Source organism: Cyprinodon tularosa, unplaced genomic scaffold, assembly GCF_016077235.1.
Source record: "Cyprinodon tularosa strain WSP-4 unplaced genomic scaffold, ASM1607723v1 ctg786, whole genome shotgun sequence".
NCBI lineage: Eukaryota > Metazoa > Chordata > Actinopteri > Cyprinodontiformes > Cyprinodontidae > Cyprinodon > Cyprinodon tularosa.
Window position 1 is genome coordinate 205,843 of NW_024039547.1, and position 23,559 is coordinate 229,401.

At 38.3% G+C, this 23,559-nt stretch overlaps 1 protein-coding gene across 2 annotated transcripts in view; it reads left to right on the forward strand.

The window, feature by feature from the left end:
* Positions 1-635: 635 nt before the first annotated feature.
* The window catches only part of slc7a10a (solute carrier family 7 member 10a), a 43,059-nt gene continuing 20,135 nt past the window's right edge, over positions 636-23,559 (forward strand). The window contains exons 1-3 of one of the 2 annotated variants that reach the window (XM_038270999.1): positions 636-835; positions 11,948-12,152; positions 18,453-18,604. In XM_038270999.1, the coding sequence (XP_038126927.1) occupies positions 730-835; positions 11,948-12,152; positions 18,453-18,604 (463 nt within the window). In that variant the 5' untranslated portion in view covers positions 636-729. The remainder of the gene's footprint in view (positions 836-11,947; positions 12,153-18,452; positions 18,605-23,559) is intronic. The other variant, XM_038271000.1, reaches the window with a different exon arrangement.

Here is a 23,559-nt window from a genome sequence, read left to right on the forward strand (position 1 = left end):
TTAATCTGAGAATTCTGACCTTCTTGTTGTAATTTTGACTTTAATATGAGAATTCTGATTTTCTTCTAATAATTCTGACTTTAATCTGAGAATTCTGACTTTAATCTGAGAATTTTGACTTTTTTCTCAGAATTCTGACTCTTTTCTCAGAATTCTGACTCTAATCTGAGAATTCTGACTTTCTTGTTGTAATTTTGACTTTAATCTGAGAATTCTGATTTTCTTCTAATAACGCTGACTTTAATCTAAGAATTTTGACTTTTTTCTCAGAAATCTGACTTTAATCCGAGAATTCTGACTTTCTTCTCATAATTCTGACTTTAATCTAAAAAATTCTGACTTTAATCTCAGGATTCTGACTTTTTAATATCTCAGAATTTTGAGAATAAAGTCAGAGTTCTGAGATCAAATTCAGAATTCTGACTTTTTTCACATATTAAACAAACATAACATTTAATTTTTTTTTTCCAGTGGCCTAATCCTCTTCCAGGCAGCCTAAGGCAAATACCTTGTCTTTGATCTGTTTCTATGCTCAGATGCTCTGACACCTCTCTACATCAACGTCTACCTGAAACAAAGTTGGAGGTTGTGACGCATGCGCGCCCCCCCGCCCCTCATCTACTCAATATAATAAGCGCATCCGGGCGGCCGCGTGCAGCGTGGTTCAGTCTACAGTAACTGAACCGGACTGAGGGGAAGAGGAAGCAAACCGGCGAGACAGAGGGAGAGATGGGTGACAATGAGAAGAGAAGGAAGGATGAAAACGCCAACAACGATGACAAAGTTACCCTGAAAAAGGAAATCGGACTCCTGAGCGCGTGCGCTATCATCATCGGTGAGTGTGCGGCTCTTTGAAGTTGAGCTGACAGGTTGAGGTGGGGGCCGGGGGGCTGCTGTGCCCTGTTAGAGTCAGCTGTCAGAAGTTAGAAGCAGCTCCTGTTCCGCTCATCTTGTCTGGAAGTGATGGACACCTTTGGCGCGCGTGCGTCTCCTTCACACCAACCGTTAAACAGTTGGAGTGAAAAAAGCCGCTTTAGACGCTGAGGAGGAGGTAACCTCTGAGGACAGCAGCTTTTTCTTTCTGTAAGCTTAGAAATTGTTGCATCAGGCGGCTGAATGTTGGGATGCTTACGTGGCTGGATGGAGGTTCGGTTCGAGTCCAAACGAACCGCCCACAATGAAAACCATCCCACCGCAAAGACAACACAAAGGCATTTAACGAACACGGAAAACATTCCTCTGTTAGAAAGCATCCAAGCTTTCACTTTATTAAATTCCTAGAAAACAGGGACTGGTTACCAGTTTGTCCTCATATGTAGGACCAAAAATAAAATAAAAAAGAAAACCAGATAAACCAGCGGATTACTTACATTTCCTCTTGATTCCAAAGTATCACCTCTTTCAAAGTACACACATGGTTTTTCCCTTCTCTCTTCTTGTCCTTATGTTGTATTAGAACAAAAGAAGTTGGATCTGGTAGGATAAACCATCTATTCCCTAAGGTCAGGGTCGTGACCCCAGGGGCGTAGCCAGGAATTTTTTATAAGGGTGGCCAGGCAATAACCAATGTACACTGAGGGGTGGCCGAAAGCGGATAGGCACCAGAACCTCAGCGTCAACTCCTCACTCTTCCAACTAGAAAATAAAGAAGAAAAACATCCATATTTTGGAAATAAAGACAAATATACTTTCCTACAGCCTTTGCTCACAAATAGACACATATATTTAAACATCTGTTATTTCTAGATAGAAGGCAGTTTTGAGTTCTGGGGCGTTAATCTTTTCCATTGTCATTATTTACCTACTTGTATCATAAATATTCTGTGTAAAATTGATATTTACAAGCACAAATATATACATAAATTGATTATTTGATAAGTTTTTATAAAAAAAATTATTTTATCTTTGATTTCACTGAAGATTCTTAGACTCTCTTTACCCCATATAACACAGAATCTAGTTCTGAAAACAGCATGAATTCTGTAGCCTCGTGAGACCATCCTGATCTCGCGAACTTTCAAGGTTTCACTCGCAGATCAGTCTGGAGACTCTCCGTTAAAGAAAATTTGGAGCCGTTCACCAAGCGACGTCCAATCAGTGTTGGCTTTGAGGCGGGTTGAGGTGTGACGCAACGAGAAGCGCGACAGTTCAGTCTAAAGAACATGGCGGCTTCAGCAGATGAAACTAGCGTTAGCGTGGCGATCGAGCAAGTTTTATCAGAATTACAGAGTATTTCTTCACTGAAAGAAGAGCAAAACACTGCTCTGGAGGCTTTTCTCAGAGGAAAAGATGTTTTTGCTCTTCTCCCGACTGGTTTCGGCAAGAGTAGCCTGGCTAGTGGTTGTGTTTTCGTCGTCGCTCTGTTAGTACGTCATATGCTTCGTTGATCTGATTGGTTTATTTGGCCCGTCTATCACCAACATAGGCCAATCAGCTAACCAGTATTTTCGCCCCTTCCCAAAATTACTTCAACGGAAGGTTTCCAGATGGATATGCGGAATCAGGTTATGAATTCTGTACTTATCATCTTTAATGTTAGTATATTGAAGTGTATATTTGAGTATTCCACTCGAGAACATTACTGCTGCCACCATCTGTATTTGAGGGGGAAAAAATGGTAGGGGCCATAGACACATGCTAGATGGGGGGCCAGGGGTGTCATCTAGCTCCGCCCCTGCGTGACCCCTGTTGGTTTCAGGGGTCAACAAGCATGGGGTCCTGAGATCCAATATAGAAATTAAACTAAATCATGTTTTAGTGAGCGATGAAGAATATTTATATCGCATAACCAAATCCATTGGTTGCTGGTTTTTAATCTTTGTACCCATCAATTATATATATTTTTTAATTATTTTGTGTAGCTTATTCCAACCAATAGTTTAAGTAACGCAACCCTTCTGGTATTGTTTTCTGTTTCAGACACTTAAGACATTGTGAACAAGTGGTTTTCGGATGTTTTACTATAAAACTAATTCTAAATCTAAGGGATATTTTTAGGTTTTGTTGCATTAGAGCTAAAAGGATCATGAGGTTTTCACTGCTAACGGTGTATTAATCTGGCATTAAATTTAATTTAACACTTAAAACTAAAGTTTATTGGACTAAACATGCCTTCATAACAATGATTGATAGTTAATTATTTTAAGGCAGCAGGTAAAAAGTTTTGTTGCCATAGTTACTTTTGCAGAAGCAAGAGTCCTAGTATGCATCCATTAGCGGTTATCAGTCCCATTGAATGGCTTTAGATTGTGCCAGTAGGCTTAATTTAATCTGTTAATTTCAGTAGTACTATAAATATAAAAAAACAAATAAATACAAATAAAATGATCTGCATGTCGCTTATATTAAACAAACTAAAAACAAAGAAATTGCATATTCTGTCAACTGAGTTAAAGAATCCTCTCCCTATAAATATTTAATTCTCTGTGAAAAAGAGCAGATCATTCTTTAATAAGATCCTCGTCAAACGGACATGCAATGTTTTTTTTTAAAAGATATTATGTAGTGGATCTATTAAAATAGTTTTTTGTTGTTTTATGCACAAAAATATGACAAAAACCTGACTAAATCAGGAAATAAAACGGCGCGATTGGCTGTAAGGAGAGCAGACATGGACTGTCTATGTAATGAGTATTACTAAGGGTATGCTGGCCTGACGCGGCATGCTGGGCTGGCAGAACACCGGCAACAGTTTAATGAGTGGGGTAAAGGGTGGCCCACATGGTACAGTCACAACGAAGAACTACTGTACTTCTAATTTTGGAAGAAGTTGATATCAGTGACGTAATGCATGTGTCAGAATGCAAAATGGCAGCACAACTACAGACTAGTCTGGGTGACAATATTGGTCGCAATTGGGGCTGAAGAACTTAAAAAAATATAAAATTTTAAAGATTTGTGATCATCCAACCTATATTAATGTTGCAATTTTTATTTGGACCACAGGCATGTAGAGGTTTTCGCTCCAGACTTAAATTTTTTTTTTCGTTACCTTAAAAGCTGCAACTTTCACTTCCCTTCTGCATGGTGGCTAAACCACTTTAAAAGTATCAGCACCACCTAAATATGGAGGACCAGCTCTACCTTATTTAAAAATACAGAAATAAAAAAAATGCTCAATAAATAAGCATACAATTGATTTTCCCCAAAAATACAATAAATTACAAGAAATTAAATCATAAAGTCAGACTTAATGTATATATCTCTTTTAATTAGCTTCTTTATTTATTCGCCTTTGTAATAATTACCTTATTTATTTATTGTTTGTTATAATCAACTTTATTTATTAATTACTTATTTTTTTAAGTATTTTTTGTAAATTATATTTTTGTCTGTTTTATTCTTTCTTTGTATTTTTTTTACCCCATTTATTCCTGCCTGTCGTTTTTTACATTTCTTTATGCATTATTGGCAATTAATTGTATGCTTATTTATTGAGCATGTATTTATTTTAAAATATGGTAGAGCTGGTCCTCCATACATAAAGTCCTGGAGTGAAAAAGTCAGTGTCTGGTTTAATGAAATGTAACCAAATTGTAATGTTGCTGCAATTTTAAAATTGTGTTTTATTAATTGCCGTTATAATTAATTGCTCAGCTTTAGTCATAATTTTGTCAATAATTATCAGTTTAATTGTTGCCCATTGAATATGTTGCGTTTTATTGAATGTTCTAAATAATTAACAGTTTGGGTTGAAATGAGAGATTCTCCTGTTTCTTTTTATGAGGCGGATAAAGTGAACATCACACAGCATAGTTCATCTAGGACATTTTCAACCCTGGTCCTCAAGGCACACTGCCCTGCATGTGATTGATTTTTCCCATCTTGTAACACACCTGGCATCAATTGATGGCAGATTAACAGGCGTATATCTAAAATATCTAAAAAATGCAGGGCGGTGTGCCTTTAGGATTAGGATAGAGAAGCGCTAATCTAGGAACTCCTCCCACCACACTGACCCATGCACCGCATCACCAGTTTACTGCCATTATCTGGCCTTGAATCGCCTTAACTGTAGAACGGTTGGTGGGCCTGATTTTTATGGTTCATCAAAGAAGCTGAAGTTTTAGTCTTCTTTGGATTATTTTCTCTTCCTCTCTGCCAAAATGTCAGATTTCGCAATATAAGCCAAAAATGGGCATAAGAAAATAATAGAGAAAAATAAAAACTGTGTAATCTCTTTATTGTTAAACTATTAATACCTCAGAAGTATGGATAGTTGTGAACAAAAAGAAGGAAATCATATCGACTTATTTGGTGGTAATGCAGAACTTTAAACTAATCAGGCCCAGTATTCTCAAGGAGTCCGAAGCCTAAAGATATTAGTGAGGAGGACTCTGGTAGAGAGCCATATGGGTGATCGAACATCTAAACAGAGGAGTAAATGAGCACATCAATTTCTATTAACAATCTCCCAATCAAAATTAATTCAACTGTATTCTGGTTTTAGTAGCTGGATGGGTTGATAGTGCGAAAAATCAGAGAGGAAGAGGCTTTGATCTGAGCCACTTGAGCAGACTTGTCTTGATATGGAGAAGAAGCTGCTCTACTCCCAGCCTTTCCTGACTCACTGAGCTCCGCACCCTATCTCTAAGAGAGAATCCGCCTACACAGGGTAGAAAGCTAATTACAGCTGCTTGTAACTGGGATCTTGTTCTTTTGGTCATAATCCAGATTTCATTACAATAGTTGAGAGTAAGAATAAAGACGGACAGTAAATCAAATAGCTTTGCCTTCTTGCTCAGCTCTCTCTTCACCACAGCAGATCAGTGCAGAGCATTGCAACAGCAGCTACACAGTTTTATCTCCTCACTGGTAAACAGGACCCCAAAGTCTTGAACTTCTACTTGAGGCAGGAAAAATGGCCTCGGCTAGCTAATGCCGCTCCTCAGTTGCCACTGTCCTGCAGCCTTGCATGCTGCTCCAACACACCTAAAACAAAAGGCCAAATTACCTTCCTGGCATGTTGGTAAGCTTAGCAGAGGCCTGGTCATTAACAATTCATTAGAAGGGATGCATGCAAAAGCTGCAGGATGGTAGCAGTCAAGGACTGATATTTCCTACTCCAGGTGTAGGTCTTGCCAGGATGGAGCCGGTAGAACCACATCATCTGCAAAAAGCGGGGACAAAATCTACAGGTCCGCAGGTCCAGACCCCCTGTGGCCCTTGGCTGTTCCTAGAAATCCTGCCCATAAAGGTTATGAACTGGACTGCTGACAGAGGGCAGCCCTGCTTTGGTTCCATAGGTCAATTCAATTTAGCCAAGTTTTGTTATCATGACATATTTTATGCGGATTAGCACTTTAAAAATTTTTTTTTTTGTAGGGACCAATCACAGCTCTTAGCAGTGTTGGGCAAGCTACAATAATGTGTTAACAGTAGCTTAACTACATCAGAAGCTACTTAACGTTGTACCAAGATAATGTCAATTCAAAATGAGTCTGATACACTGGTTAAAATATTTATTAAAGATCAGCCAATGACATAACGCAGTGTAAACATTGCTTTATGATTAGCATTTTAAAATAAAAACTGAAGTAATTACTAATAGACAAACTAGTAAACAATCTGCTGTTATTAGAACCAAATTAAAGGTATTGTGTATTGTTCTACACATCGAGACATGGCTATGAGTTTGCATTCAATGGACATCTCTAGGGAAAACAAAACCCTACAAAAGGCATCTTATTTCTTTAGGGTCTCCCTTAGAGAAAACTTCTTCAGACCTCAATTAAACAGTTGATTCAAGTAACAAATGATACTGTTTACAAAAGAAGGTGAAAAAATAAAGAAGCTAATTAAGTGAAACATATATTTATGTCTCACCATATAATTTAATTTCTACCCACATATTTATTCATTGTATTTTTGGGAGCAATTAATTGAATGCTTATTTATTTATTGAGCATTTATTTATGTATTTATTTTATATACGGTAGAGCTGTTCCTCCATGAATAAAAAATCTTATCTGTGCAAAGCCTAATAACAGATTTCTGAAAACATCCTGTCAGGTAAATTAGGCCATGAAAATACAATATTGAAGTTTCACTACTGCTCTCTAATTAGAGTATCTTAGTGGCACATATGTGAGAATTATCCTGCCATAATGTAAGAGCACATCATTTCAATTTGAGAAAAGAATTTCTATTTCTCTTTAAAAATGAAATGCTGTCTTCTTGCTTTCAACAGTCTTGTTTTTTTTAAGCTTAAGATCTATAAATTAAATCTTCTGTCCACCTCAGTTGCCACTAGAGTTACTACTATGCATCGCTTAAGTATCCAAAACTTTTATTTATTTTTTTGGGGTTTTCAAAATTATAAATGACTTAAGCTAAATATATAAGATGTCCCTTGAGCAGGATTGGGAAGAAGATTTTCACGATTCAATCCCTTATCGATTCTGTGAAACAATGAACTTGGTAAGTGCATGGTGACATTCGTCTACCGTCTCCTAGGACATTCTATTTCTGCCTTCCTCGGCGAAAACGGAAGGCGGCGAACGGGAGCTGCCAGCCTCTGAGCCAGCCAGGCTACACGTCTCGTCAGTCATCTAAATCTAATGGAGAAGGCATCCGTTTAATGGAAAAGCAATACTGTACAATTTTGGGATATAAACTCGTCTCCCCCTGATTTAAATAAACGAGCGTCACCTTTCTCTCGCTCCCTGAACTGCGGAGCAACTTCGTAGCATGTTTAATAACCCCAAAGAGAGGTAGGAAATTGGTTTAGTTCCAGAAATGGCATCTGATTTACTAGGAACCACATTGAGCACAGCCAGTGATATAAAACTAGCTACTTACCATCAGAGTTGCCTTCCATGCATGCCTTCGAACATCAAAAACAGGGCATACGTTAAAATCTATGCCATGTTGTGTGCGCAGGTGTTTCTGCATGTTTGTATATTTACTCCAGCGGATGTTAGTGCCACTTTGCAATGATTTCAAAGCGCCTTGTTGCCATCTTTCTCTTCCTTAAAATGAAGCCAAACTTTCGATCGCTTTTGTTTTGCTTTTCTAGACTTGCGTCTGGTCACGTCGTACTTGCTTACTGAATGCCGTACGTGCGTAACTTGCGTAAAAAACTTGACGCAAGTCGTGCTGCCCAGCGCTCGGCTCTGGTGTTGTCTGGAATCGTTAAGAGAATCGTTAAGTGAGCTGCCAAACGGTGCCATGGAATTGGAACACACAGAACCAGTTCTGAACAGGAACCAGTTTTCGATTCTCATCCCTACCCTTGAGAAAACAAATCCTGGTTGGCTTGTCTGTCTGAGTATGTGGGACGTCTAATTTAATGCTCCACCCCTGTCCTAGTAGCCTCGTGAGACCATCCTGCGAGCTTTCAAGGTTTCACTCGCAGATCAGTCTGGCTACTTTCTGTTAAAGAAAATTTGGAGCCGTTCAGCAAACGAATGTCCAATCAGCGTCGGCTTTGAGGCGGGTTGAGGTGTGACGCAACGAGAAGCGCGACAGTTCAGTCTAAAGAACATGGCGGCTTCAGCCGATGAAACTAGCGTTAGCGTGGCTATCGAGCAAGTTTTATCGGAATTACAGAGTATTTCTTCACTGAAAGAAGAGCAAAACACTGCTCTGGAGGCTTTTCTCAGAGGAAAAGATGTTTTTGCTCTTCTCCTGACTGGTTTCGGCAAGAGTTTGATCTATCAATTGGCTTGTGCCTGGCTTGTGGTTGTGTTTTCATCGTCGCTCTGTTAGTACGTCATATGCTTTGTTGATCTGATTGGTTTATTTGGCCCGTCTATCACCAACATAGGCCAATCAGCTAACCAGTATTTTCGCCCCTTCCCAAAATTACTTCAACGGAAGGTTTCCAGATGGATATGCGGAGCAAATCCATCTTGCGGAGTCGGGTTACTGTCCTAGGCCTTGTTATTGGGGAAAAAGATGTGTAATTGGAGGCAGTCAGGCACCATTAGATGTTCAGAACAATTCCTATTCGGAGGTTCCACTGATTGATATGAAGATTTTATGTGATAGAAGGCACCATGTGTCACTTCAGGGGGATGCTTAGTGCATCCTTCCCCACATTAGATTTGACATGCGCATCACAAATGGTTGAAGGGTTATCAGAATAAATGGGGCTGAATAGAAAATCCAATCATCATCTCTCTGACAGGGATCCAGAGCAAAGCGATTATCGTTTGTCTCTCCGAGGAAACTTTGAAAATTCTTTGACAAAGTACAGAAACCTAAAGCTTCCATGGTGCAAACAGTGGTTTATAGGAAATGTTTTTGGTTTAAAGACTGTTGCAGGTAGGCTTGGGGGTCTGATTTTAGGCCCCTAACTCATACACTATATTGCCAAAAGTATTTGCTCACCCATCCAAATTATTGGAATCAGGTGTTCCAATCACTTCCATGGCCACAGGTGTATAAATTCAAGCACCTAGGCATGCAGACTGTTTTTACAAACATTTGTGAAAGAATGGGTTGCTCTCAGGAGCTCAGTGAATTCCAGCGTGGAACTGTGATAGGATGCCACCTGTGCAACAAATCCAGTCGTGAAATTTCCTCGCTCCTAAATATTCCACAGTCAACTGTCAGCTGTATTATAAGAAAATGGAAGTGTTTGGGAACGACAGCAACTCAGCCACGAAGTGGTAGGCCACGTAAACTGACGGAGCGGGGTCAGCGGATGCTGACGCGCATAGTGCGAAGAGGTCGCCAACTTTCTGCAGAGTCAATCACTACAGACCTCCAAACTTCATGTGGCCTTCAGATTAGCTCAAGAACAGTGCGCAGAGAGCTTCATGGAATGGGTTTCCATGGTCGAGCAGCTGCATCCAAGCCATACATCACCAAGTGCAATGCAAAGCGTCGGATGCGGTGGTGTAAAGCACGCCGCCACTGGACTCTAGAGCAGTGGAGACGCGTTCTCTGGAGTGACGAATCGCGCTTCTCCATCTGGCAATCTGATGGACGGGTCTGGGTTTGGCGGTTGCCAGGAGAACGGTACTTGTCTGACTGCATTGTGCCAAGTGTAAAGTTTGGTGGAGGGGGGATTATGGTGTGGGGTTGTTTTTCAGGAGCTGGGCTTGGCCCCTTAGTTCCAGTGAAAGGAACTCTGAATGCTTCAGCATACCAAGACATTTTGGACAATTCCATGCTCCCAACTTTGTGGGAACAGTTTGGAGCTGGCCCCTTCCTCTTCCAACATGACTGTGCACCAGTGCACAAAGCAAGGTCCATAAAGACATGGATGACAGAGTCTGGTGTGGATGAACTTGACTGGCCTGCACAGAGTCCTGACCTCAACCCGATAGAACACCTTTGGGATGAATTAGAGCGGAGACTGAGAGCCAGGCCTTCTCGTCCAACATCAGTGTGCGACCTCACAAATGCGCTTCTGGAAGAATGGTCAAAAATTCCCATAAACACACTCCTAAACCTTGTGGACAGCCTTCCCAGAAGAGTTGAAGCTGTTCTAGCTGCAAAGGGTGGACCGACGTCATATTGAACCCTATGGATTAGGAACGGGATGTCACTTAAGCTCATATGTGAGTCAAGGCAGGTGAGCAAATACTTTTGGCAATATAGTGTACATTCAGCTGCAGTCCTGAACTTCATGACATAACAAACACAACAAAGGCTTTATGTAACAGCTCTGCATCTCAACAGTGTCCACCATCAAGTGAGACAATGACAAATGCACATCCTGGTCCTCCTCTCTTGCTCTGCTTCATTAGGGAGCATTCAGAGCAAAAGCACGCCTCACTTGGTTCTAACAGCCAGAATGTTTACCCTCAGAGAAGGAGTTTTTGCACATAACCCTTCTACCCTAAACTTACCCCTAGGAAGGGGAACCATGGAGGTCAGTGTATAAACACCATTTGTTTTGACAGCTGTTAGTTGGTTACGTTCTTCCATGCTGTCGTTTTTATTTTGTGTTTTTTCTTTTGGCGAGGGTGATGTCATACATGCCAATGCTAAAGTTGAACTCATAACATTGGGTGGCCTTTTAGATGTAGGTTAAAAGCTGCAAAGTGAGCCTTGGACCCTTTTAGAGTTCAGCTGCGTCTAAAGAGGCTGAGCAGAAGAGACGTTTGCTGAACACAGCTTGGAGTTGACCTGCAGCAAACACTCCTGTTTTCTTCTAGTGCTTGTTGGTCCCATGGATAACAACATGGATTATTTACCCACTCGTGTACACAATCAAATAAGTGACTGCTGTGTTTTTGATTTATCAACATCTCTAGAGCAGCAGATTTGAATCCAGCTTGACTCTACTAGCAGATTTTCAACTAATGTCCTTCAGTCTAGATTGACCTTCTGCTCCCCATTGGCTTGTACAGCACAGGCCAGAGGATGGACATTATTACTAAAGAGCCTGCTTGACCTAAAGGTAGTGTTGCTCCTCTAACGGTATTGGACAGGGCCCCAATCCAGCACTGAAATGGTGGTATTGGTATCGGCGAGTACCAACAAATAGGGCACCGATACCATTTTAAGCGCCAAACGTTTATTCAACTATTGTCGCTTCCAAGTAGTATGCAGTTCTTCATATATACACACACACACATCGATTTCAAACAGATGGTATTGCAATGGTATCGGTCCGTACTGCACAGCCAGGTGTCGGGTATCGGCATCGGGGCCAAAAAAATGGCATCTCCGCAACACTAGTTAAAGGCAACACACATGGATGTGTTTGGAACATTAAAGCAGTTCCAAATAACTTTTAGTTTTAATCAATATTTTAATTTATTTTTGGCTCCGCCCAGTGGATGAAAGCTGTATAGAATCTCATACGCTTTATATTTTTTGTATTTTGTAGAATCCAATAATGTCTCTCAGTATGATGATGTTTGAAGAATATTTTTAACAAGTATAACAGTTTCAAGTGTCTTAGAAAGCACAATGAACTCTGAATTTGTTCATTGTTTGAACTTCCTTCTGGCAAAGGCGACTAATAAATGAAACTTTATCTTTGTAGGGAACATCATCGGCTCAGGGATCTTCATCTCGCCTAAAGGAGTGCTGGAGCATGCAGGCTCTGTGGGACTGTCACTCATCGTCTGGGTTTGTGGAGGAGGGATCTGTGCTCTCGGCTCATTGTGTTACGCTGAACTGGGCGTCACAATCCCAAAATCTGGAGGAGACTATTCTTATGTGACGGAGATCTTTGGAGGGCTTGTAGGGTAAGTAAAAGGTGCTGAGTAATTGTCAACTAATTTAGAAATAAATTAATTATTAACTGGAGTATAGAGACTCTAAAACATGCCTTTAGCTGACAGACTAAACCACTAAGAGCATTAACTATACCAAAATTATTAAAAAAAATAATATAACATTTTGAATTTAAGATAAAAAAAAATACCTTTTTCGTCTGTCAATATGCTCTATTCAGAACTACTCAAGTGGAAAAGTTTTAGTTCCACCCGATTTAATTCTGTAAAAAATCTTAAAGGAATCTTTTGCTATCCGATTAAGTGAAAAAATAGAGTTTAATTGAATATAGCAAAGTAGTTAGTTGCCACCTTTAGATTTTGGCTCCTTGTTTTGATTTATACAATTCTCAGTTCCATTTCTTTTTAGAGAAATTGTCATAAAAGTTAACATATTTTAACCGAGATAGATGAACTTCTTGATTAATTCTAATTTTATCATTTAACTTTCTATAAACTTGCTGTGAATTATCAATGTTATTTTTATAGGGTTTATAGATATTCCCTACAATATGTACCCTTTAAACTTTTATATAAAACTTCTGAATTGTCTTTTACCTTCATGGACTTTTACTTTCAAAACCCTCGAACATTTATACATATCAAGCATGTGATGCTGCAGGTTCCTAGACTGCAAAACACATATTTAATAAATTTACTGTCCTGATTCTTACAGGCAGAGTGTTGTTTTTGGAAAAAGCAGCACAAAGGTGTTTTGCTAAGGAAGGTTACGCTAAAGAATTTATTTTGTGTTGCTCAGTGCCTCAACTACGTGTGATTTATTTTTTTTTGACAAAGGGATAAACGGGATTTGGTACGAAGTTCAGTTAGTGAGTCTCACAAACAGATCCTAAGTGGAAATAAACAATGAATAACGTTTTTCTTAAAATTGTTTATACGTCTGGTAGCTGTAGATTAAGGAGTTATTTTATTCTATCAGGAACTCAAAAGGTATGGAGGACCAACTCTGCCATATTTAAAAATAAATACAGAAATAAATAAATGCTCAATAAATAAATAAGCATACAATTAATTGCCAACAAAAATACAATAAACAAATAAAGGCAAGTAGAAATGAAATTATACAGTGAGACATAAATGTATATAACTCTTTTAATTAGCTTCTTTATTTACCTTTGTAATATTTACCTTATTTATTTTTTTGTCCTTTGTTTTTTGTTTTTTTACATTTCTGCCTGCCCTCATTTCTGCCTTCTTACATTTATTTGTTTATTGTATTTTTGTTGGCAATGAATTGTATGCTTGTATATTTATTGAGCATTTATTTATTTATGTGTTTATTTTTAAATATGGCAGAGTTGGTCCTCCATAAAAAGAAACCAGACGGACATCTGTTAAAATCAAATGATGCAAAAGCGATTATGCATCCAAATGCAGGGGGAGCCTAACTTGGGGAAACACCAGTGAACACTTCAAAGATTGGGCTCTCATCCTAAATTCAGAGGTTTTTAATCATGAATCCCCATCCTTAAAATTATATAATCCATTTTCAAGTGCTGGTAGAAAACTGACCATGTCTTTAATTATTCATGGGCCACACTTACAAATTCAAAAGGTTACCAAGTATTAAAACTAGGCATAAAAAATAATTTAAAGTTGAACGATTCTGGCAGGATTAAAAAGTTAGAACCGGTTTCTATTGATCCTTTGTTCCCAACCCTGGTTTTCATTCTAAATTATAATCGATTTATCAAAGTTTGTAAATCGACTCAAAGGCCAATAGAACACCATGTTGACTTAATGTCTCATTAGCATAATGCTTTACACTTTTAAAAGTAAAACGTGAGAAAAGCAAAGTAGAGAACATAACCTTGGTGGACGGATTACTCAACAGTAGTACTTGAGTAAAAGTATTGATACTCAGTCAAATCTTACTTGACTACAAGTAAAAGTTAAACAGTCAAAATTCTAATCAAGTTAAAGTATTGAAGTACTTAATTTTGAAAATACTTCTGTATTCAAAAGTACCTGCATATAAAGTATTTAAGTATTTGAAAATGCAAATTATATATTTTTTTATATCAGTACATTTCTGTATAATTTTCAGCATAATTTTAAAGAACCTTTTAACTTTTAACAAATAACGCCTTAATAAAATGTAATGACTAAAAAAAGTGGTGTCCAAACAGCACAGCAGCACTCGGTTAATTTAACCAGCAGCCACTTCACTATATGCTATAGTAAAAGAAAGGAGACAGGTTGGTTAAAATAAATTAGAGATGCCACTAAAAACATACAGAGCTTTTTCTGCTAAAAATGACAACAGATTAGAAGTTTATACAAGTTGGTAAAAAAACGCAAGAAGCTTGAAAAAACTGAGTTTAAATGTTGTTCTTCTTTACTATAAAATCTTGGCTTTTTAGAGACCATGACTCCCAGTTACAGGTTAAAATTAACATGTTTTCTTATAGAACAGACAGAATCAGACTGCAGCACTTCTACATTTTTTTTTTCTGGCATCATTATATTACTACATAGATACATAAATATTTTTAAACAGATAACAGAGATAAATATCCGTGTATTATGGTTCTGAACAATAGAAAAGCATTTATTTAATAAAATATTTGAGCTAATTGGAAAATACAAAAACCTAATAAAAGAATTCGGGTCGAGTAACTGTAGGTCCATCATGCTCCACCCGAGTTTTCCCACCAACTTTATCACAAAGTTACACCCTTGTATTGAACCCTTGTGAAACATGGCTTTCTAAAGCTTTGGGCAGAATCCTACATTTAAATGTATTGATGGTGACTGCACCAAAATGGTCCACTTGTAAAATTACTAGCATGTAAAAAAATGTGAATTATAAACGACATGTTGGAGGCTGATACTGGGGGACCTTGGTATGACCCTAAGTTTTGTAGAGCTGTACTTAGCCTTTATTCTAATGGCTGACTGGTTAGGCCCTAATGTACGGAAGAGGATTAGGGCCACTGAAAAAAAAAAAAAAAAAAAAAAAAAGTTAACTGATTTTTTTATTTTATTTCAGTTTAACATGGGAAAAAAAGTCAGAATTCTGCTTTTAATCTCAGAATTCTGCTTTTAATCTCAGAATTCTGCTTTTAATCTCAGAATTCTGACTTTAATCTTAGAATTCTGATTTTAATCTCAGAATTCTGACTTTTTTTTCTCAGAATTCTTACTTTTTTTCTCAGAATTCTGACTTTTTCTCTCAGAATTCTGACTTTTTCTCTCAGAATTCTGACTTTTTTTCTCAGAATTCTGACTTTTTTTCTCAGAACTTTGGATCTTAATGTAGATGGGCACCATGAAGGAAAAGATGTTGGAGCACTCAGCTTCACTGACAAAGATGTGAATTGTTTGAGGTGGCCAGTGACAGATTGGTGGGAAAATGACGTGCCCGAGGGGTCCCCTCATTAATGGAGGAGCAGAAGGTCATTAAAACAAGAGAGCTAGTCTCTAAAACAGACATGGCTATGGCTTGATGCTAACATGTTTGTTAGCTGTCAGAATTCTGAGAAAGAAGTCAGAATTCTGAGATTAAAGTCAGAATTCTGAGATTAAAGTCAGAATTCTGACTTTTTTCCCATATTAAACTGAAATAAAATTTAAAAATCAGTTAACTTTTTTTTTCTTCCAGTGGCCCTAATTCTCTTCCGTACTAATGAATCAGTGTGTGTGAACTGTTTTTGTTCCAAGAGTCGTTAGTTCTTCATGCTTGTGTTGACATGTTCCCTACCCTACTAAGAAAACTGGTTGTTCGATTTTAAGCAATATAGATAAAGTATCCCTCTGTAAATAAAGTTAGTTGGAAAATCCCACTTTTTCAACAGAAAGAACTGTGTAATAATTTTTTGTGTTCTGGGTAGTGATGGGCATCTTTTGACAGTTTATCTTGTTTATGATGAAAAGCCTAAGATATGGTTGTAAATGGAGTGATATAACAATATTAAGTAAAAAAAAATATTAATACCTCAGACAAATCCTTAAAACTTACACACAAAGATGTCTGCACATTCTAGAAGGGCAAAGTAAATGATGGGTTCTAGATTAATCGGTAATTAATCCATTAAAGATCTATAAAGCCCATTTTATGTTTTATTTTAATCTCATTCACTGCTCCTGTTTGAAACATTTTAAACAATCTCTACATAGAAAATGAACTTATGGTGACATAAAATGCTACAGTTTGAGTCTGCTTACTAGATGGTGAAATGTAATATCCAGAAAATGCTACGTGGAACAAAAGCCACGGTTTTCAACAGCTGTCAGTTGGAAATCGTTCCTCGTAATAAACTTTGTAATCAGATCCGTCTGTTCAGAGTTAGGGGGGAGCTTTAAAACATCTTGCTTGATGGTTTGTCGTTGTGCCCACAGTAGAACCGTTTTTATTTGCATTTTAAAGTATGGATTTTGAAGAGCGTGACGGAAACTGCAAAACTTGAATCAACTGGTTAGATTTCACAAGAAAGGTTTTATGCTCACTTAAGATGGTTTTTGACTTTTATAAAAGAAAAATGCCCTAAAGAGGAGATGGAACCACATTGGTTGAATGAGTTCTGATGTAGCAACTTTCCAGTTGCAACACTTAAAAAACCTTAGTCCATTACTGACAGCTTACTGCTTCTACTTCCTGTTTTTTTTTTTTTTTTTTTTTTTTTACAGCCAAATGCAACCTAAATATATGATAAGCGATAATTAGCGTATTTGTCTAAAGGGAAGGGCTTGCCCACAGTGTGTTTGGTTTTAAATGAGTGATGTGCCAAATACCCCCCATCATTAACCTCTTAAAACCCACCGGGTAGCCGGCGACGTTTTAAAGCGTTTACAATAATAACTCAGAATGCATGGAAATTACACTGGTAAATTGTTTACCAATATAGACATTTTAGACGTTGTTGGAAAGCTTAAATTCTCCACAATTCAACCACCAAGTTCATTTTAAGGACACAGCGAGCATGAAAGCACAATAAACACAGATATAGGAGCATGTCAAAATGTAAACATGACAAAGCAGCCAGAAAAAGCAAGCATGTCTTTATAACTGCTGTTGAAAAGAGACCTATTATTTTCGGGAATAACAAAACCAACTTTGAGTCTTGTTTGAACTGATACAGCTTGGGTGTTTTACTCACCCGATTCTCATGTATATATTCAGAAACTACAAGAGGTCAGCTTTCAAATAATGTATCACACATAGGGTTGTCACGATACTAATCTTTTCAACTCGATACCGATACTAAGTAAAATATTCGATACTCGATACTATTTTCGATACCACAAGGATAAAAAATAAAGACTCTAAAATTCAACAGAAATATTTTTATTACTAAAAAAATACAAGAAATAAATAAAAAAACAATAAGAATAATATTTTGAGGTTGCATGCTGTGCACAATATTAAGCAAGCTTGATAAAAAAACTTGGCTATGCTTTGCAGACATAAGAATGACACTAGCCAAACCGGTTAAACAAAAATAATTCTCAGCAGCTGCACCTGTTACAAAAAAAGTCTGAAACTGAAAAATGCACAGAATTATTCAATCACACAGTGTTCAGAAAGTGCATTTTTCCACTATTCTGCACTTTATGTGGCTGTATCGATTCTTTTAAAAACGAGTATTGTATCCGGATACAACATTTCAGTATCGATACTTTTTTGAGTATCGATACTTTGGACAACCCTAATTACACATGTAATTTGGGCTTAAAGTAATTTGCTTTTCCATTGGGGAATGCAAAATAGAGGAGAATTTCCCAAAAATGAGGTGGATGATAAGAGGTTAGATAAAATTATTAGGATGATGATAGTAATAATATATTTTATTTAAAGTGCCTAGTTGGTGCTAGTAGAAGGACCCTTTAAGACTTATACTTAGAGACTTAGACTTAGACGGAACTTTATTGATACCTTGAGGAAATTAAGGTTACCAGCAGCTTACAGGGCAAAAAATTAAGTTAAGTTAAAATTAAGCAACAAAAAAGTATTAAGTTAAATTAAAAAGTTAAAATTAAGCAAAATCTAAAAAATTTTAAATTTTAATTTTATATTCTAAACATTTTTTACTAGTGTCAACTCAGAGCTGTTGATAAAATCCCTTTTTCAATGTTTCTGGTAATAACCGTTGCATGGATCTGAAACGTCTTGACTGTCTATCACAAATTTTTTAGGAGGCGGTGTCACAGCTCATTTTATGATCTGCAACTGTTTAATATTTAACTGTGTATATAAGCACTTATAGGATGTTTTGAAACTATGTTTCATCATTCTTTGTCTGTATTTTTCAGCTTCCTGTTGTTATGGAGCGCTGTTCTCATCATGTATCCAACTACGCTGGCTGTCATTGCCCTCACCTTCTCCAACTACGTCTTGCAGCCAGCCTTCCAGAACTGCTTGCCTCCATTCATCGCCACCAGGCTGCTCGCCACCATCTGCGTCTGTGAGTCTAAAGCCCTCTGGGATATCTGTCTCTTCTATACTTATTTTGGTTTCCAGGCGTAACTCTGTCTGCTATGGGAGAATTATCCTGCCAAAATGCAAGAGCACATAATTTCAATTTGAGAAAAGAATTTCATCTTCTTGCACTCAAAACTTATCATGCTCACACTCAAAACATGCGCTCTCTCTCAAATATTTTCTTTTCTCTCTCAAATCTTTGTTTCTTCTCTGAGATTTATTGCTTCTTGCACAGATATTTTCTTCTCTCTCTTGCCTCCTTCTCTTCGCGCACAAACCGCGCTCTGCACGAATCTCAGATACGCTCTTAAACCCGTAGGCTCTGCTTGCGGATTTTTTCTGCTCTCTCTCGGATTGCACTTGGATCGTCGCCTAGCAACCATTAAGTTTAAAATTACTTAATTCAGAATTTTTTGGGTTATCCATAAGTACTGAACTTTGCTGAATCGAGCCACTAAACTACTATAAATAGCAGTTTCAGCTGACGCTCTTATAAGTGGCGTAGTAGCACAGGCACACTCAGTAGGGTTAAACAAGCGCACCCTTTCCCAGGCTGTCGTTCTATTGGCTGGAATGGTTGCTAGGCGACGATCCAAGTGCAACCCGAGAGAGAGCAGAAAAAATCCGCAAGCAGAGCCTACGGGTTTGCGAGCGTATCTGAGATTCGTGCAGAGCGCGGTTTGTGCGCGAAGAGAAGGAGGCAAGAGAGAGAAGAACATATCTGTGCAAGAAGCAATAAATCTGAGAGAAGAAACAAAGATTTGAGAGAGAAAAGAAAATATTTGAGAGAGAGCGCATGTTTTGAGTGTGAGCATTATAAGTTTTGAGTGCAAGAAGATGAAATTGTTTTCTCAAATTGAAATTATGTGCTCTTGCATTATGGCAGGATAATTCTCCCATAGTCTGCCACGTGGATTCTAACTCGCACATTATGGAACCAGTGTTTGTAAGCTATGTACGCTTCATCCCTTCAAATGTTTTATTTTTTACCAACCATGAAAATTCAAAATAAGATCCATCTTTCCAGAACTGCAAATGCCATCATCCAGAGGGCTCCTTCAGTTTCTGTATTTTTTATTTTTTTTTATCAGAAGGAAAAGATCTACTTTCAGCCATAGTTTTAAAAAGTGGACTTTTCCAAACAGAAAATCTTAGTCCTGTTTCCCAGTGCATAAATCATCTGTTTTTAAACATGTACACAAAAAGAGTTGAGTTTTTTTTTTTTTTTTTTTTTTAACCAGAATATGGTTAAAGAAAGGATTAAAGACGTGTAGCAAAGTTCAAATAACCTGACTCCGCCAGATGGATTTGCTCCACATATCCATCTGGAAACCTTCCGTTGAAGTAATTTTGGGAAGGGGCGAAAATACTGGTTAGCTGATTGGCCTATGTTGGTGATAGACGGGCCAAATAAACCAATCAGATCAACGAAGCATATGACGTACTAACAGAGCGACGACGAAAACACAACCACAAGCCAGGCTACTCTTGCCGAAACCAGTCGGCAGAGAAATATAATGAAATACTCTGTAATTCTGATAAAACTTGCTCGATAGCCACGCTAACGCTAGTTTCATCGGCTGAAGCCGCCGTGTTCTTTAGACTGAACTGTCGCGCTTCTTGTTGCGTCACACCTCAACCCGCCTCAAAGCCAACGCTGATTGGACGTTTGTTTGGTGAACGGCTCCAAATTTTCTTTAACGGAGAGTCTCCAGACTGATCTGCGAGTGAAACCTTGAAAGATTGCGAGATCAGGATGGTCTCACGAGGCTGAAGGTCCAAGGGTTGGGAGTGAAATCAAGCCCCTCAGATGATCACTGGCCTTTTTTTGCTGGTGTTACCCCTATGCTATATTCTGCTCTGGTATAAGACCATCTTTTCAAGTGTAAATCTAAAAAAAAAAGCACTTTTAAGGCTTAATCATAGTAAACCTTTCTGAAATCAGAAAAAAAAAATGCTGTTTTCCAAACATAGAGGCAGTGAGCTGACTCACTGAAAAGAACTCTAAAATATATGCTCATCTGTCATAAAGATGACCACAATAATACTTATTTTATAAGCTTTACATACAGCTGTTTGCTGTAATATCTGTTCATGATAGAAGTTGCCCAGCGGGTGTCGGGGCCAACAGGGCGTTGATGAATGACGTCACGAAGCCGCTTAGAAACCTGTCTGCCTCAGGGCGTGTTATGCAGTTTCTAAAGTCGGGGCCTCGGTTCCAGCCTAAAACATGTGCTCCTGAACCTGACCATTGTCACCTAGCGACTAATGCATCGCTGTATGACTGTAGATTTTTGAGTTTAGTTGGATAGATGTGTTTTGAAATGATCGGCATTACAGGAAAAGTAGATAACATGCAGCCATGTCTGGTTTCTTCTTCTTCTTTCTTTCTTTTTTTTTGTTTTTTTTTTACTTGTGGGGGGGGGGGAATTTTGACATAATTTTCTTAGGCTCCAAATTGACCATCTGTGTTCCAGTATTTCTGTTTAGATTGACATCTGATTGCAGGTCAGTAGAGCTTGATAAACCAAGCAAAGCATTTGTTTTTCATTGACAACTTGGACAGTGTCGACTTAAAGGGTCTTACATTAAAATGGCCCGAATAACGTAAGAGTTTTGCTCTCTAAGACCCATGTAGCGGCTCAAACCCTTATTTCATTGTGTCATTTTACTTAGAGTATCAGACTACAGACTCAAGTTCAGGTCAGGTGACTTTGTGAACCAGAGTAACTCCTACTGATGTCATCAGCAGCACAAGCAGTCTTTCAGATAAACATCATGCATATCCAACTCTTCTGATTAGGGCCAGAAATTGGATTTGATTTTAAATGATATCATGCAAAACTTATTGACATGGTATTCGAACGAAACAAAAATGTAAATGCCTCCTTTTCTTTTCTTTTTTTTGGACCAAGCCAATGTTGCCCCGTTGCGTCCAGTTATATTTGTTTTATGGCATTGTGATTCCATGATGGTTGTTAATGACTGTCATTTGGAAATCCCATCCAAATGTTCGGCTCTGGCCTCCAGCTTGATCAAAGCCTTTCCTTGAAATGCAAGACTAGAAATAGCTTGTGGCAAAGACGTACTGTGAGTATATCAGCCGGTTCGCTCTTGTCTGATCCGGACGGAGTAAAGGAGACTGGGCTGGGTAGATGATAGTGGGACGGGTATCTGCACGAGGGTGTGCACATGTCAGGCTGAGCTTGGCATTTTCACTGCTCTGATAGACAGACGCTATTTTAGGTAACAGTGTGTTACAACTGCTGCCCACTTAGACCAGGTGTAATGTGGAGAGCACCTCTTTGTAGAGCTCTTTTAGGACTGAGTGGTTTGTGCTGTGTCTGTTTGCCAGTAGCAGTGTCAGCATACATAATGATACCAGGCTTTGTGGACCCAGCTAATGAGCGGTTATGTCCTCTATTGTGTATTGTTTGATGTTCCCATGGCTGAGTGATATGCAAAAAGGAAATGGGCTGGTTACCTTGCTCATTCATGTTGTGAAGTGCTATTGGCAGGCTGTGTGTCTAGGAGGATGTCCGGGCTTCCTATTGGCTGGCTGCTTCTGTCCACATCCTCCTCTGGGGCAAAGCGTTGCTTGTCACTCCCAAAGACTATTGTTCTGTGATCAGCCTCACATCAAGTGGTTAGAATTTGATTAATATATGGTGATATACTTGCCCTAAAAAGACCTGGTTAAATATCTTTTTTTTATTTTATTATTATTAACTGTAAAGCAGAGTCTGAAAGACTGAGGTCAGCTTAACTCTTAATGAACTTAAGTCAGAACCACAAATGAATGTTCCCCCTCCTCTATCCCCAGCAGAGCAAGCTGCAAGGGAGCCACAAGTCACCCTGTGGTGTGGGTAAAAAACAGACCGGTCCAGTTTGGGCTAGCTGTGTTCTTCCAAGAATAGACACTCTGAGTTGCATCATCTGAGCACTGTACACTGATGGGGTCTGCATTAAACGTGCTCTAAGAAAGGGGAGAAAAATTGTGGCCACTCTAGGATTCCTGATGTACATGTGGAAAAAATGCCAGACTTTGTTGGCTGGTCAACCTGACATGTTACTGTCAGGTTGACCAGGTGCTGAAAAGGTTCATTCTTTTGGTGAATTAAATGTCCAAATTAGACTATAATAAAAACCTTAGTCCATTACTCATAGCTTACTGCTTCTACTTCCTGTTTTTTTTTTTTTTTTTTTTTTTTTTTTTTTTTTTTTTTACAGCCAAGTGCAACCTAAACATACGTCAACATTCCTTGCCTGGTTAATTTATGTTTCCTAGAAACTGGTCTAACTCATATTTTCTTTTTGCAACATTTGAAAAGTTCACCTAAAATCCACCTAAATTAATTTGAATGGATACACCGCTAATCTGCTGGTTAAGCTCTACCTCGGCTGCAATTGTGTAGTGTTTTTGTCATATTTTTGTTTCAAAATACTTAACTTTAGTTTTGAAAAGCACAGAGGGTGCTGAGCAGATTGTTCACCACAGATTGTTCCACTTAGATGCCTTCCAGTTCCACCTTCTGTGTTCTTCAAATTCAGTGATGGATAAACATTCAGATAATTCAGTTTGGATGTTTGTTAACTGATTCAAAATAAACGTAGATTAGATCACAAATAGTGCTGAACCAATTTGGCAAAAGTATTTTTTCTTCCAGTCAAGCATTTAGATGCTTCACTATTTTCATTGCCTTGAATGCTCTCTTGTTCAGAGTCTATTATTGTGGCTCTTGTCCTTTTGCATGTTAAAGTGCTTCTACTTTTCTGTGTCATCTAAGCAACTCTCGCTCCCCCTCTGCATGGTATATTACTGACTCCTAAAGGCCTGGAGTTAGAAAGTCTGTCTCAGCTTTTGAAATTATATTTTGTAAATTGCACATTAATTAAGGCTGCTCAGTGGCGCAGCACTGCTGCCTTGCAGCAAGAAGG